The sequence below is a fragment of the Sesamum indicum genome, linkage group LG2 (assembly GCF_026168435.1).
Source record: "Sesamum indicum cultivar Baizhima isolate 11 linkage group LG2, ASM2616843v1, whole genome shotgun sequence".
In the NCBI taxonomy this organism is placed as follows: Eukaryota; Viridiplantae; Streptophyta; class Magnoliopsida; order Lamiales; family Pedaliaceae; genus Sesamum; species Sesamum indicum.
Genome location: NC_142658.1, coordinates 16,074,446 through 16,092,013, shown reverse-complemented (window position 1 = coordinate 16,092,013; position 17,568 = coordinate 16,074,446). Strand labels below are relative to the sequence as shown.

Sequence of the window (17,568 nt, the reverse complement as noted above, 5' to 3'; positions counted from 1 at the left end):
CGAAAGAACTTGTGAACGTGATAGATCTATATTTGCAACCGTTACTTAAGAAACTAAAAAAGTTATGAAAAGATGATGTTACATCTAAGAATAAAAAGTTTATGTTGAAGCTTTGATGTGGACCATCAACGACTTGCCTGGTTATTCCACACTCTCAGGATGTGGCATCAAACTAATAAAGAATGACTCTGTTGTGGAATGCAAACTATGTGTTGACGATTAGAGATTGCACATAAGTAATGATATACTCATCATTATTGGTTTTTTAAAATAAAAGCCACAACTTGTAGAGATGCAGGGTCCTTTGATGGTACCACAAAACGCGACGTTGCACCATAAAAATTGTTAGGAAGAAAAGCGTTGCAACAATTAGATTGCAATTGATCGAGTTCTTACATAGTATAAAAAGAAAGATTTAAGAAGGAGATTACGAAGTCGACAATTACAGATACCAGAGAAAATACTACTAAAATCATAATAAACATTTCGGCTACGCTCGCAAAAACTACGACCAACAAATCATTGCATGACTAGTTAGCAAGGATGTTCATTTTCAACCATATCAATGAACTATGGTTAAATACTATATTTATTTACTTGTACTGTTTATGCAATAACAATTAAAACTAAAAAATAAAACACAACACCTTTTGGTACGTAATTGATCTACAATCCCGTGTAATCAGTGTCGGCCAGATACGCAGATCACTCGGAAACTGATTGATGTAATGTTTGCAAGTTGGGAGGTTGCCTATCTCAGTTAAGTGGATGTCCACGAATGAAGCCAAATGTGTTTGTAAACCCGTGGGCCGCTGCATGGCATAACCACACTCATTCCACGCACTCGCGTCAACGGCGACGAAGTAAACCCGACGCCCGGTGCATGCATGGATTTGGAATGTGAACTTAGGCCCCACACCTCGTCCACTGTCAGCAGATACCAAACCCGTGATACTAATCATGTCAACTTCTTTTTTCTCACTCTCTTGTTATTAAAATAAGCCATGATTAATGTTTCATGCATATTCAAGAATTTTCCCAACTATGGTGTGTATATATATATATATATATATTATTTTGGTCTCAAAAGTGTTTGGTAAATTATTTCAGAAGTTGAAAATGGATCTGGTTTATAATACGTTCGAGTTATAATTTTTGACAGGATTTTTAACTCCAATTCTATAAGTGCTAGGTGCTTACAACAATCATTCCCTAATCGATAATATCACATAAAAATATTTTAAACGACACCTGTAAAAACTTAATTTAAGAAATCGCGAACTGTGGAATACGTGATCTTGTGTTTTATACATATTTTTTTTTCTTATTTCTTTTGCACGCGTTCACAATTTTTAATTCAAAATGATTTTCTAACACATCACTATCATTTGAAAATCATGGCTGGAGCGGACTTTAAGGCTAAGGTGTCTTAGACCATCATATTAGTATGAGATATTATCCATTCGATCAATGATTACAAAATCATTCATCGTTGTGGTCTAGTGATTAAAATTAAATATTATTACACCCACATTATACATTTGAATTCTGACAAAAATATTTAGTGGCCCAATTTTCCTGACGGGTCTGTGGGCTCCACTCCTGCTTTCTTATTTTTAAAAAAAAAAAAAAACAATGGTCACAAAACATCTTTAATTTTTCCTTTTTCTTGTTCTCACACGTGGAATGTTCTTGTTCTTACATATGATAAGTTAATTATTAAACATTATACTTTAATAATCGTCAAGTTGTTCAAAATTAAACTGTCCTAGTAAACATTCTTAGTCGAGTATATTAAGGACAATCAAGCCAAAATTAATTAATTTTCTCAATACTTCCAAATATCATCATATGCTAAAAGCGTGTTAGATCTTGGCTATAATATGACGGGGATCAGAAACAGGAATATACTCACATGATCATATGATTTGCTTGTATATTTTAAGAAAATTTTAATTCGAATTAAGTTTGGTCAAATTTGAACCAATCACATAGTAGATACAATATACTTATCGTGTAATTATTGTACATTTGAAGTAAGTAATCAATCACATGACAAATATATATAAGTACGATGTAATTGATTTGGTTCAACCAAACTTAATTTGTGTAAGAATTTCTGTTATACCTATGTATCAAAGAACAGGTTTTTGCTCGACCCCCCGAAGTTGCATTTATTTCAAGTTCAATTAAATGAAAACAAGGACTTAAAGTTTCATTTCGTTAAGGATTTGTTTGGATAATTAAAAATTAAAAAAGATTTCAAATCTTGCAACTTTTAGTTCTAATTATATTTTATTGAATATCAATAGATTTCACAATAGACAATAAGGTTATTTAATTATTTTTTTTTTTATAAAATTCGAATCCATCAATTCAAAATATAATTCAAGTGAAATCTTAACTAGCTAAAGAAATTAAATTAATTAAGTTTATTAATTAGTCCTTTGAGAAAATCATATTTTCAAAACAAATCCACACTTTGCCACTAAATATAGAATGTAATTATAATTATAATTATAATTTTAAGAGGTGGACCACTAATTTTATAAGAGCCTTATACAAAGCATTAAACGTCCTAACCTCAGTAATATACCCTATAAAAGATTGAGAAATCAAACTGTAAGCACACGTGAATTAACTTGGATGCTATTCAATCCTGATAGTGTATATGGGGAAAAATATAGAATTTTAATTCTATAATTTAGGGATGGTATTTTTAGTTTGGTATGTATTGATTTTTACAATTTAGTTCTCTAACTTTAAAACATTGACGATATTAGTTGTATATAACTTGCAGACGATCTAATAAAAATAAAATTTTAGTCCTGTAATTTAAGATAGTTGGCATTTTTGGCCTTGTATAAATTAATTTATTGGACTAAAATTACAATTTAATTGGTCATATATGGTCACATGCAATTTTCGTGCAAAAGATGATAAAAATTGCCAAAATTTAAAGTTATCGGATTAAATTGCGAAAATCAATTCATGTCGGACAAAAAATGTCACTCTTTAAATTATACGACTAAAATTGCAATTTCTCCGTGTATATATATATTGGAAGTAATTTTCAATTAAATTAACTTTCTCAGACTTAATTACTACACATAAGTGAATTAAAAAGTTTCATCTTATGGTATGCATTCCTCTTATGTTTCTTGGTTTTGTGTTTTTCTGTTTCTCTTTGTTCATTAAAATAAAAGATAAAAGATAATAATTAGACATGCAATATTAGCACATAAGGGGCGAGTTGATGATGACATGTCCTGCGACCAGCCGCACTGATATTGGCAATATCTGATAGTGTCTGCTTCTTCACTCTTTCAGCCACTGATTACTCAAATTCTCATAAGCAAAATTTTCCTTGATTTCAGGATTTTATTAACTCCTTTAGAATTTTATATTTCAGCTTTGGAAATTAATGAATAAATCCAAACAGCCCCCCACCCCCAAAGGGAAAAAAAACTTAGCACACACATAATATTATTATTACTATGATAATATTTAGGATAAATTACATTCATACCCCTGAAGTTAGGCTTAATTACTCTTAGAGATTGTTGTAATTACAAATGTACACCCTATTCAATGATAAAATTTTACGTAAATACTCTCTCGAGATACATTACACTAATATCTTTTTAGGGGATGTACCTATAATTTACAGAGGGCCCGGGTGTTTTTATAAGTAGACTTAACTTTAGAGGGCATTGCGTAAATATGAGATTGATTGTCCTTTTAATTATTATCGGGTGGTATGAATTTTTATTGTCACCGTTCATGAGTTTTACTCTTGGAGGTCTTCTATCATATTTTGATGTAGCACTAAATTTACTACAAAAAAATAGAAGATTAGCGGGGAAAGAAGATCACGTAACATTTCCAATATTGGCACTAATTAGATATTTTGGGACAATAAAGGAAAATAGTATTTTTGGTCTCATAAATTAGACACATCTCACTTTTGGTCTCATTCATTACAGATTAACACCTTTAGTCCCGTAAGTTACAAAGATTAACACTTTTGGTTCTCGATTTGTTCGTCTACAATTTAATATTGCTAGACACGTGGTCGTCAAGTATTTTTATTTGGAGGGAAGATTGACGTGTTTTCTAGCTTGGACCACTTTTTGGGGACAAATATAACTATATTTGAGGAAGAAAAGCAAACTTGAAGAAAATTAGGGCAAAAAAAGGGGATTTATCTCTTCACTCACAAAAATGGAATCTGATCACTTCCCATGTTTCTGTAAGTTGAAGCTATGCAGAAGCAGCACAAAGAATCATATCTTACACAAGTGAAGATGCAGACCAAATGGAACATTAATATGCTACCGTTGGAAGAAAGGCCAATTATTCCTCCAATAAAAAATACTTACTGGTCACGTGCTAGGCATGTGACATACACCATTAAATTGTAGACAAAAAAGTGGATGGGGATCGACAATGTTAATTTTTATATGGTGTGGGACTAAAAGTACTAATCCCATTATAAATGGGACCAAAAATAAAATGAACCTAACTTGTAGGAGCAAAAATACTATTTAACCGGACAAATAATTTTACTTTGTCATGATAATAAATTTCATGGTTTTAAGATTATTGCATAAAATTTTTAGTAACAAGAATTAGTGATAAATAATTGTGCATAAAGTTGTACAAAAGGCAATTGATGTTATACATATATATGACCACGATGTATAGTGATAACAAATAATTTTTGTCACATAATTTGTATTGTCATTATATATGCTGTTAATTATTTATAGTGGTAATTTTATATACAATTTTTATCATTAATAATTATAAGTGACAAAATAAAAATTATCGTCTATTGATATTTATATATATATATATATATATTTAGCATTGTAGTCATTTAATATATAGTGACAAACATTTCTTTAAAAAAATTCTAATATTCATAAAATTTTTATTAAATCAAACTTGTATTTAGCTCTTTCTTATACAATATCTAAACACTCTAGAAGAAATATTACTTAAGATATTAATTACTATAGTAAATATAAAAACGTGTGGCAAATATTAATTAATCAAGATTGTACAACTACTGTAGACTTTTGTTTCTACAAACAAGACCAATACATCAACCCAGTTAAAAATCATAACATATATGTCTATAGTTAAAATCATGACAAATATTAATTAACTATATATATGATGAAAACTTAATTTTTTGTATCGATCTTGTTTTACTGTTATGAATATAAAATTAATATATTATAATTTTAAAATTATGATCTTTACAATATATGGAGTAATTCTTTTTTTTTTTTTTTTAGTAAAATGGATATTGAGCTTGGGTATATACACACAAAAGCCAGAGTTTCAAACAGCTGCTAGGCTTTGTTTATCTTCATAACATGAATATCCAAAGAACAGACAGATCAAGAACCTATTTGATCTTGCACTTGATTTGATTAAAAAAGAAAAAAGAATTAATGATAAAATATTTCTTACCTCATGTTCCCTTGGACCAGCATCCTTCATTAGGGACAAAAATCATAAAAATCATTGTATCAACTTGCAAGTGTGAAACCATCGAATAATTCCTCAAGAATCAACTCATCATCCATCACTAATTTTATTTCTAGGAGAGAAGAAATTCACACAATTATATATTTAATTTCACAACCCCAAACCCTTATCTTCCAAGCTTGAAAGTCCACCTTGTTTTTACATTATTTATGACTCGATTTGAATCTTCTATCACACTTTTGTATCACATATTAATGTAATAGTAATACATATAAGAAATATATCCTTCTCACATTATAAAATACACATTTAAATGTGACACGAAAACACGAGATGGACCAATCTGCCCACATGGATTTTCCCTACCATTCCCCCCACCCCTAATAAAAAAAAGAAAAAGAAAACATATTTTTCACCTATAAAACCCCAACCCACTTCACATATTTTCATCACACACGGCCTTGAAGTACAATACACACCTACATTCAAGCCAATTTCTCAAACCTTTCCAAGTAAAATGGCTCCAAGAGCTACCACATCAACTGTCCTCTTGCTTCTCCTCAATCTGCTCTTCTTCACAATGGTGAGCGCAACTTATGCTCCTTGCCCTCCACCACCCAAGACCACTCCTAGTGGCGGGGGCGGCCACGGCCACGGCCATGGCCACAAGGCCAAGTGCCCAAAAGATACCCTCAAGTTGGGTGTGTGCGCCAACCTGCTCAATGACTTAGTCCATCTGGTGGTAGGAACCCCACCCAAAACCCCCTGCTGCTCACTCATTGGTGGATTGGCCGATCTCGAGGCCGCCGTCTGCCTTTGCACAGCCATCAAGGCCAACGTCCTCGGCATTAACCTTAACGTCCCAGTTTCCCTCAGCTTGCTGTTGAACTATTGTGGCAAGAAGGTTCCCTCTGGCTTCCAGTGTGCATAAGCAAGCTCCAACCACTTCAGGGCTCCGTGATCAAGTGTTTCGATATGTATCTTCTTTATTTTTCTTCCTTTGTTGTTTAGTTTCATGCAGATTGCTTTTCATTAATGTGTGGAATTATAATGTTTCTCTCTTTTTGTGTTGAACGCAATGATATACACTATGTTTGTTTTCATTTTCAAGTTATGTCCAAAGTGAATTAAAATATATCCAATATTTGTTATTATATAAAAATATATTATTTGGGTGTTTTTTAACTGTTTTAACATAAATACATATATATATACACACACATATATACATAAATATATATAAAAAAAGACATTATTTGACAATTAACAGTAATTTTTGTCTCCCAAAATACAATGTTAAATATACAATACTTATTTTAAATTATCTCCAAAAATAAATCCAAAACATACATACTATCTCTAACACATATTTATTATTTATCTTTGTTTTCTTCTATATCTCCACAAAACACAACAAAACACTTAGGAAACAAATCCAAATGCTATGCTAGTGTTTTTTTATCTCAACGTGAGGAGAACACTCGATTGACATCTTTTTACTAGAAAAATAATGATTTTTACTACAGTTATTATAATTAAAAGAACAAAATTAGCTGTTTTTGTGGCCAAAACATTAGTCATCCCAAAATCACGACAATTTTTTGGCTATGGTTATCATGATGAATATTGATTAATTGTAGTATTCATTTATAATGATTTTTAAATTGGGGTAATTTATAAAAAGCAAAATCTCAATTTCTTTTTTGTAGTATCTATATAAATGCGTTGCTTATCAATGATATACACATGTTTATTCAATATTAACAAAAAATTGATTAATCGAAGTCCGAAAGATTATAATTTTAGTCCCAATGCACATCGAGGACAAAATTTACTGTAAAGTGCAATCTGGCTTAAAATGTGGGTCTTACTTGAGAAGCACATATCAAATTCCAGGTAAATTACATTTTTGATCTTATAAGTGGATCTATTTTCAATTTTAGTCCCACACTCAGGTCAATTCGCACATTTAGTTCTATATGTGGATTTTTTTTTTCAATTTCAGGACCAAAGGGGGATTCCGTTAAAAAATACCAAAGGAAAATGTTGATCTAATCATACAAAGTACTTAAAAAACAGCTGGATTCAGTAGCACTAGAACTGAGTTTAGTAGCACAAGAAATTTGATAAGGTAGTGACACTAGATCCAATTAGGATACCTAGGATAGATAGTACTAATATCGTTAAGGATTACACAGTTTTAGATCGAACACATAGCACTAGAACTAGGTTTAGTAGCAGGATATTATTTTCGAAAGATAGGATTACAAGCTACAAAGGAAAAGAGGAGTTGTTAAAAGCTTTAACTCCTCAAGCAATTATGGTAGATAACGTAAAACTTAGATGCCTTGAAAGTTTGAAACAAATTCAAGTTATATTTGAAATCATTAAGAAAGAAAATTATTTTACTTGTGATGACTTATATTATTTGCTGCAACCTTTGTTGGTAAATATGAAGGCATGATAGAAATAGCAGGCCATGAGATCATGGTTGCAGGTGCTGTAGGACGTAAAAATAGGAGTATGACTTTAGGGTTTAATTTTCTCGAATATCATAAATCATTGGGAAGAAAAAGTAACGGTATAGGGTGTTACCATAAGGATTGAATAACTAGTCTAGTTTGTATACGCATCTATATTGCTATGTTATATGATCAATATAAGACATAGTATTTTTCACTTAGATTGACTCAGGATTAGAATTTGCACAACAAAATCTAGCATTGTATTTGATTTTATTTTCTGAGTGTTTTGTTTTGTATTTTGGAGATAGAGAGAGAAAAATAGAAATAAATAAGTGTGTGTAAATGTTTGGATTTATTTTTAGAGGTAATTTAAAATATTTAAAATAAGTGGTGTATGTTTGTTGTTGGATTTGGGAGACAAAAATCACTGTTCATTATCAAATCATGTCTTCTATATATATATATATGTGTGTGTGTATAGTATTTTGTTTGTGGTGGAATATATTACATACTATTTATGTTAATTAATTATGTTGGGAAAGAAATTTATATTTTTTAATTTAAATAATAATTTCAAATTTAATAAATTATTAAATGAACTATAGTAATGTATTAAAAATACTTTCTTTAGATGTTTATTCACAATGATAAATTTTAATAGATAATTCAAATAATAAAATATTTTACTTAAGTATGCAGTACTGGTATATTGTTATGTACTTCAATTATTTCATTCAAATAGAAATTTTTTCAGCACAAAATATTGAAAAGGTTAAAATTGAATATGATTGGATATAAAAGTTAAATCCAGAACAAAAGAAAAATTTGTACACATTTGACATGTTAGTGAAACCTTCCAATGTGTCCTCCATTGTTATTAAGGGTAAAATCCATATTACCCCATCTGATATCCAAAATGTTTAAATAAATCATTGTTATAAAAAAAATCATATTATCAAAGGTGCACACTACCTCTTGGTGCATTTGAACATAAATCTTATATTGCAATGACAAAAATACTTTTTTTTGAATCAATAGTTTATATTTAATCTAATCTAAATTTGTGGCTCAAATTTAATCATGCTCATAGAAATAAAATATATTATTCGAATACGTAGGCAATTATATATTTTTCATATATAAATATGTGTGTATATATATATATTTATATTTATATGTACATATCCTATATCTAGTTTTCTTCTCCTCCCATATCTCCACCGTCCAACCACCTCCAGATGTGAGCTTACCACTGTTGAAAAGTCCGTCTAATGGCGAGTTTCTTGATACCCCGCGCACCGTAAATCTCCAATCCGTTAGCGAGTTATCTCAATTTTTGTGCTAAAAAACCCTAACCTGTGCCCCCATATTCTATCGCTTGTTTATTTGTCGTTCGACTACCTCTCAACGCAAGCTTACCATTATTGCGAAGCCCGTCCAATAGCCATCGAAATTCTCCAATCTGTTGGCCATTTATATTTATTTTTTTGCTAAAGAAACCCTAACCCATGCCCCCATCTTCTATTGCTTTTTTCTCCACCGTCTCACCACCTCTGGACATGAGTCTACCACTTTTGGGAAGCCCATCCTACAATGAGCATTTTGACTTCCCACCCACCCCCAATTTCCCATTCACCGAGTTATCTCCATTTTTCTATTTTATATTTTTTTTGGGTTTTTTTATATATATACATATAACTTAAATTATCTTTTGTTGGACTACCACCTCTCAAGGCCAAAAGACATAAAAAACAAAATAAACACCTATATAAGATGTCCAAAAATGAAATCCAAAGGTTAAACTCGTTTTGGCTCATTTGGGGAATGGGCCAAAACCAAATCCAAACACAGCGTATATTTTTCCTTAGAGAAGCTATGGAAACCTTACCCGTTTGTAGGAAGGGATTTTCACATAATATCCTAATACTCAATAAGGGAACACAAGAAATAAAAATCATAATTGGAGGAGTATTTAGAACACCTTGATACATAGTAAAAACACCTCCCATCTACTTTCATGATACAAGTGGATATATTTTGTTTTTAAATAATATTCAAACCTTTATAAAATTGTGTTGATGGAACAAATGCATAACACCCCTTGTGATATCGAGATGAGCATACTAACTCCTTGTGGAAAAAAAATTTATATCAAATTACTTTTCTTGTGTTTTTCTAAATGAAGCAAATTATCCCCTCAAAAGAGGTGGTATGTTACACGTACTCCCTTTGCATCTAACGATGATTTTCAATCGATAAAATATTATTTTATATATTAAATATATAAATATATTAATAAAAATAATATATATAGATATATATACACCTTCTCTTCGTCTTCCTCCACTGTCGACCGCCTCCTTGCCGTCTCTACTGTTGTTGGGATTTGGGAGGCAAAAGTCATCGTTCATTTAAATCATGTCTATTTATATATTTATATATATGTGTGTATGTATATATAGTATTTTGCTTGTGAGTGGAATATATTACATAGTATTTATGTTAATTAATTTTGTTGGGGAAGAAATTTATATTTTTGTAATTTAAATAATAATTTTAAATTTAATAAATTAGTAAATGCACTATAGTAATGTGTTAAAAACACTTTCTTTAGATGTTATATTTGCAGTGATAAATTTTAATAGATAATTCAAATAATAAAATATTTTATTTAAGTATGTAGTACTAGTATTGTTATGTACTTTTAAAATTTGTCAATTATTTGATTCAAGTAGAAAGTTTATTAGTACAAAATATTTAAAAGGTTAAAATTGAATATGATTGGATTTAAAATTTAAATCCAGAACGAAGGAAAAATTTGTATACATTTGACATGTAAATGAAATCCTCCAATGTGTACTCCATTTTTATTAAGGGTAAAATTCATATTACCCTCTGTGATATCCAAAATGTTCAAATAGGTCATTGCGATAAAAAAATATCATATTACCAAAGGTGCACACTACCCCTTGGTGAATTTGAATATAAATCTTATATTGCAATGACAAAAATACCTTTTTCGAATCAATGGTTTATATTTAATCTAATCTAAATTTGTGGTTCAAATTTAATCATGCTTATAGAAATAAAATATATTATTCTAATACATAGGCAATTATATATTTTTAATATATAAATGTGTATACATATATATTTGTATTTATATGTATATATCCTAAATTTAGTTTTCTTCTCCTCCATTATCTCTACCGTTAACCACCTTCCGACGCGAGCTTACCACCGTTTAAAAGTCCGTCCAACGGCGAGCGTTTTGATGCCCCACTCACCGTAAATCTCCAATTCATTAGCGAGTTATCTCAATTTTTTTTGAACTTATGGGAGTAAATCTGTTGAGTCGTAAAACAATGCGGCTAAAATCACAAATGAAGTAAGCTATGGAAAGTAAATTACAATTTTCCCAGAATGGGCATGGCATCAGATTAGGAAGGGGCCTAAGCTGGGCCCTGAAATCGGAATGCTTTCCTCTTACTTTTCGGGTTGAGGAAGAGAAAAACACTGTTTAACTTATACAACTTAGTTCCACTTTGAGATGAAATTCGGAAAAGTCTTGATCAAAGGCGAAAGGCACAATCCAAGCATAGTGGTGGAGCTATTATGAGAAATAGAACAAAGATGAATAAAGAAACGACTGATACACTATGGACTACCAAGTACAGCTGATCTAGAATTCATGCTATCCCGTAGTGATAGTCTATCCTTAGAGAATCTGTCAAGTACATCTTCTACCAGGTTGGATGGGGAAAGTTCTCGGCCTGACTTTGAAGGGATACTGGATATAATCTCTAATAAATACACACACTAGCTTGTTGAAAGCGGCCGGGAATTACCTCCGAATGGACGATGCCAGAGCTTGTTCAACGAGTGATTTCAGATGACCATATCGAGCGATTTTCTAACAAATGATGTTTCACTGTATGTATTGCACGGAATTTGTGTCGTTACTGTAACAAGATCAGGCTAATAAGGAAAAGAAGAGAAATGTAACTCTGCCCATATTAACAAATCTACAAAGAAGTTTATCTCCCTCCGAACTCAGTATTATGTGATTGTATCTTCTAAAGTTCTTCAGGGCTGTGGTTAGAAAATAGCCGTGTCCTGTGGAGGTGACCGTCGTTGTCCTGAATCAGGCCTCCCCTGCTGCTGAGTTGGGCTATCTGGCATGCAGATCGTCGTGTCTCCAATCGTCTCCATCCCTACGTATTGCTGCAGTACTAGCACTGAATATGTGGCTAAAAAATCTGATGAAGCTAATAAATCGCCAATTGCACCGAGCTCGGGGCACTCACTCCAGTCGCTAAGACCAGCCGTGAAAGGTGATATCACAGCCCGTCCCTTGCCTACTATAAATAAGTCATGATTTCCATCGATAGTCCTTATTGCTGCCACTGTTTCTTCCCCATGATTCACTACTTTCTCCATGTACATGACTGCAGAACTATGCATCGTTATCTCCCTGAACTCGTGTATACATTTCTCGTCTAGCTTTTTTTCTCTATCATCATCTGTCTCAACTGTTAATGTTTCCTGTCCGCTATTAGACTCTGTTGTTGTTTCTAGTCCGTTATCTCCAAGCACAAAACGCATCACAGTGATGTTGTTCCCCGGATGTTGAGATAGTCTCCACGCATATGCTAATGCCTCTCTGTCATCCGGCCCGCCAAAGAATAGCACTGCTATGTGGTGGAGTATTTGGTTTTGCGATAATCTTTTTTGCCCATTGAGGCCACGATCAACAAGTATTCCAACTGAACAGGGAGCATGGGCTAATACATTTTGATTAAGCATGCGAAACGAGGAATTAGTGTCTTCCATTCGTCCATCCACCGTTTGGTGTTTGTGGAAAGGGATGATAATTAACGCCGCACGTTTGTCCTCAGCCAGGTTGCATATGTCTTCGTGGATCGTGGAGTATTGGGAGATTGCTGTGAAGGGGGTCACCGACACAAATCCTCCATGCTGTTCAAAGTTTTGGAAGGCATTGAAGATATGATCGGATTGAGCTTGCATGCGGTTGATGGCCGGTCGACCTGATTTTCGAGTGTACTGGACAATATGCACTGCTGATGCACGGCCAGAGAGCTCGACAAGGTGGAGGACGTATGTGGAAATTGGTGATTTCTTGGTAGGGTGGGAGGCTTCAAGCAGCTGGATGATTGTTGGAACATTTCTTGGAGTGTGCACGCACACCACCACACGAAATTCTCCATCTGGTTTCGTCCTCTGGATCGTTCGCCTTTTGTAAGCTACGCGTTTTCTTGCCGGTCTGTATAAGGTTGTGACACCCGGTTGGACAATTGAAGTCATAACAACTGCCACAATTACCATAATTGCGAAAGTTTTATCGTCAAGAACCTGCACGAAATGATATATTTATTAGACATTCATAGGTATTATTGTCTAATTTGAGGGATCATCAGGTAGTACATTTTGGTCTTTGCCCACATTAAGGACAATAATCTCAACAAGGCCTTTGGTGTTCATGAGCAAACCAAGTGTTAGTCCTTCATAAAATGGAATGTCATAGTACAGAGAAACAAGAAGAGTTCCTGTAATTTTTCCGGCAGAAGCAAGAACAATGACGAGGGCCAGAGTGGCCCATGTCCCGGCACCTTTTATTGATGTAACGTCGGTCTTGAGTCCGCTAATTGCGAAGAAGAGGGGCAACAACAGCCCCAGAACGAAGTCCTCCAGCCTCTCAATGAGCGTTACACCGATAGGACCATTAGGGATAACTAAGCCATAGACAAAAGCCCCAAACACGGAATGTGTTCCAATAGCATCTGTTATGAAACCAGAAATCATAACACCACTAAGAATTAGGCATATGTAAAACTCACTGACTGATTCGCCTTCCGGGGTTTTCTGTATGATCCACAAAATCAGAGGCCTTACTACGTAGATGCAGAAAACAACAAAAGCTGCAGTCCCCGCAATCACCATCAATGAATTCAGTGACCAGTACTCGTTCTCTGCTACGGCAAGGGCAACGGCTAATAGAACCCATGCACACATGTCGTTAAGTAAAGCTGACGCCATAGCAATCTTCCCAATCTCCGTGTTCACAAGTTTTAGCTCTGCTAGGATACGTGCAAGCACTGGAAACGCGGTGACGGAAAGGGCAACTCCTAGGAAGATAATGAAAATCCCCAGCTTGACATACTGCGCGCTCTGGTGCAGAATGAAGGAAAACGACACGCCTATTAGGAACGGCAAAATCATGCCCGTAACAGCAATGATCACAGCCTTTCTGCCGCTGCTTTTGATCACTTGAACAATGTCCATTTCTACTCCAACAAGGAAAAGGAAGTAGAGAAGGCCTACGTTCGCCATTGTCTCAAGAACCATCACACTTCTCAGCGGAAATAGAGTGATGGAGAACTCGGTGCTTCTTCCCAGGACTGATGGACCTAATATTACACCACCCTGTCACCATTTTGAGGTAGTGCACCATGTTGTTCAGTAAGTATATAGTAACAAGTGCTCAATACAGGATTTATTGTAATTTTATTGATTGTTTATTAACAAGCAAAAACTACTAAAAGAAAAACTGATTATTCCTTTATTATTAAGCACTACACTTTAAGAATCTTTGCAAAAAGATACTATCTACCACAATGTGATAACTTAAGTCTTAATCACATTTAATTTTGCCTATCGCCAAAGTATTGGCCACACTTTTTAGTTTTAGCAAATGTTTTGGTATCGTTTGTAAAAATAATGGCTAATAGTCAATCCGCAACCATGATTAATTAGTATCCGCCATAAATATTTACTTCTAATTATAATAATTTATTATAGTGAAAAGTCGTATTTCTCCTGGTGAACGTTATGCCTTCTTATCATGATAATTGAAGTGCATATAAGTATTAAGTCCACTTTGGTGATTTCATGCTATTTCATAGGTTATATATAAGCACCGCAAAACCTTTTCCAAAATTATAAGACAAAAATCTTCTTTTTTTTCCTTAATCTTAAATAATTAGTATTTGGGAATTATTAGTGTGTTGTATAATTCTTTTAATTAAAAGGGTAGTTATGAAATAGGCTATTAAGCTTGAAGAGAACACTATTTTTTAAGGTTGTAGCCACTTACAGAATTTGAAAAACAACTTGAGACTAGTGAGGTACGCATGTTTCCGTGTTCGGTACCAAGTACTCCAAACAAGGACTTATACGGGGCATCAACACGTCGTGTTATTGTCCGACATTTTTGTAAATAGATGCTATGATTATTATTTATGAAATTTACTTTAAACTCAAAAAAAGAAAAAAAAAATAAATAGAAAGCCACAATTTTAGGAGAATGGAGCATATATTTTACTATGTATTTATGAAATGGATTTAAATGACAGTTCAAATCATCTAAGAAATGTTAAAACAACAAATATTTTATTATTATATATTTACAATTCTTATTGCTAAATCCATCCATTTAATTACAATATAATTTGTTTTCTTCATCTCTCCTAAAAATAGACTTTAATTTGTTCCTAAAAAAATTTAATTGGTGATGGGAGACCTTACTGTGGATGGATTAACTTCAATTCTCACTGCATGGTCCTCCCCTTCCAATCAAGACTTTCTTAAAGAACGATAGCTACAATGCATGCATCCTCTCTACTATCTTTCAAGGAAATACTCAAATAAACCAAGAAGGATTCATTGCATTTCAATAATCTCAATTACAAATGACAATCAAATCATATAGATAAGGTTTTAAATTATGCGAGTCTCGAGTCGAACATATTGTTATTCAAATTTATTTAAATTTCTATCGAGCTTGAAAATTTATATTTGATTAATGTTCATCGAGTATAAATGAGTTTTAATTGGATCAAACATGAATCAAATCAAAGTAACTTGATTTTTTAAGTATATTTTATTATTTTTATACCAACCGAATCGAGCTCCAATCGAGCTTGAAAGGTTATTGAACAAAAAATATTGTTCAAGTTTAATTTATTAAGTTTAGCAAATCGAATTTAAATGAGCTTTAACCAATCAATTTCAGCCAAGCAGTTTGATTTAATTCTCATCCCTACATATCGACCATAAATCAGATCCATAAAGACTTAAAAACGATTAGGAAACGGAAATTAAGAGGTCGATGGAATTGCAAGACTTACAAGAATCTCTGCAATGACGCGAGGCTGGCGAAAGGGTTTCAAGATGAACACAAGAATACGCGTCGTACAAATGATGAGTGTGACTTGCAATACGAAGAGCGGCAGCGCGAAGTCCAAAGGGTCTTCCCCCTGCCAAATGCCGTTGGTCGTGATCATCGTCGGACTGTAGCATACTATCGCATCCCTCGACTTGTTAGTTGAGATCGTCGCCCGCTCTGACATTTTTCCCTGAGTATATGTATATATATAAGATCTTTACTGTGTATATATCTCTCAAGCTTGCTGGTTATGGGTGAAGAAGTCTGTCATGCATGTGCATGCACAGTCGGGAAGTTCCGATGATACCGTCAAAGAGTGGAACTGAAAGGATTAGAGGAGAATGAGGCAACTGAGAGAGAGGATAAAACTGTTTTAACTGTATTTTCATGGAAAGGGGTTGCTTGAGATGTTCTTGAATGGTAGCGCGGCTGATCAGGGACGGTATGCTCTAATGTACAGTACTAATTATTTCTCAGGGGATGGCTAAATTTAGAGAAATGCTCCACTACAGCTTGACCATTTGTTTACTGAAGCTACGTATAGAGAATTAATGAATTCTAGGATATGGGAAACTAGTTATTGTTGCTCACTTGAGTTTGAAAATATTGGGTAAATTATAAGCAACTCCCTTGAAGTTATTGATATAGTTATAAATACGTTTTTGTTAATGAAAAATTACAATTACTTTCCTGATGTTTGATGAGATTATATAAGTTTTGGATGAAGGTATGAAATGGTCAATTTTTGCTCTTACTGTACTTTTTTCGTTTTTTAGAAAAAAATAATTCTTTTGTAAAAAAAAAATCAGATGGGGTGAGTGAAAAAATTTGAAAAATTATCCACTTATTCCATAAAAAATTAATAAAATTTATAGTTCTTAGTTCAACGGGTATTTTGTTTAGTTTAGTACAAAAAATGGGTAGAAACCTAAGATAGACTAATGGATTGGGCTAATTATTAAACAACTATTAGAACGTGGGTGCGTTGATAATTTTTCAAATAATGAAAAAATATTTATAATTATTATGAGAGATTGTTGTAATTTATCCTAAAACATTAGTATGAGATAATATACCAATGTAATGATAACATTAGATTTCTACTTTTAGGGTTTATGTATGTATTAATTGTTGATACTGTTTATATCACTCAAAGAACCATGAGCAGTGTTTGGATTCATATTTTTGCATTTTTTGAAATAAGATAAAACACACTCAATGTTTGTTTTTGTGTTTCTACACCTTATCTGTGTGTTCTTGTTTTTAAACTTTCTATATATATTTATATATATAATATAAAAAAGACATGATTTGACAATAAACTGTGATTTTTGTCTTCAAAAAATACAACATCAAACATATAATATTTAAATATAAAAATATATATAAAAGAGATATGATTTGACAATGAACAAT

General features: G+C 32.8%; 2 protein-coding genes across 2 annotated transcripts; one reads left to right on the top strand and one right to left on the bottom strand.

The window, feature by feature from the left end:
* The first annotated feature begins 5,945 nt into the window (after positions 1–5,945).
* On the top strand, positions 5,946–6,612 carry LOC105155833 (putative lipid-binding protein AIR1B). The gene has a single exon (XM_011071806.3). It carries the CDS (start codon positions 6,020–6,022, stop codon positions 6,431–6,433), a length of 414 nt encoding a protein of 137 aa, XP_011070108.1. The 5' UTR covers positions 5,946–6,019; the 3' UTR covers positions 6,434–6,612.
* Positions 6,613–11,375: 4,763 nt separating this feature from the next.
* On the bottom strand, positions 11,376–16,336 carry LOC105155832 (cation/H(+) antiporter 15). The gene is made up of 3 exons (XM_011071805.3): positions 16,115–16,336; positions 13,413–14,411; positions 11,376–13,340 (listed from the first exon to the last, which is right to left on the bottom strand). The coding sequence occupies exons 1-3, from the start codon at positions 16,334–16,336 to the stop codon at positions 12,066–12,068; spliced, it is 2,496 nt and encodes an 831-aa protein (XP_011070107.1). The 3' UTR covers positions 11,376–12,065.
* Positions 16,337–17,568: the final 1,232 nt, after the last annotated feature.

Coding starts and splice junctions, on each gene's coding strand:
- LOC105155832 (XM_011071805.3), bottom strand. CDS start 16,336: ATGTCAGAGCGGGCGACGATCTCAACTAACAAGTCGAGGGATGCGATA. Junction 14,412..16,114: donor GCGTCATTGCAGAGATTCTT/GTAAGTCTTGCA, acceptor AAATGGTGACAG/GGTGGTGTAATATTAGGTCC. Junction 13,341..13,412: donor ATGTGGGCAAAGACCAAAAT/GTACTACCTGAT, acceptor CATTTCGTGCAG/GTTCTTGACGATAAAACTTT.
- LOC105155833 (XM_011071806.3), top strand. CDS start 6,020: ATGGCTCCAAGAGCTACCACATCAACTGTCCTCTTGCTTCTCCTCAAT.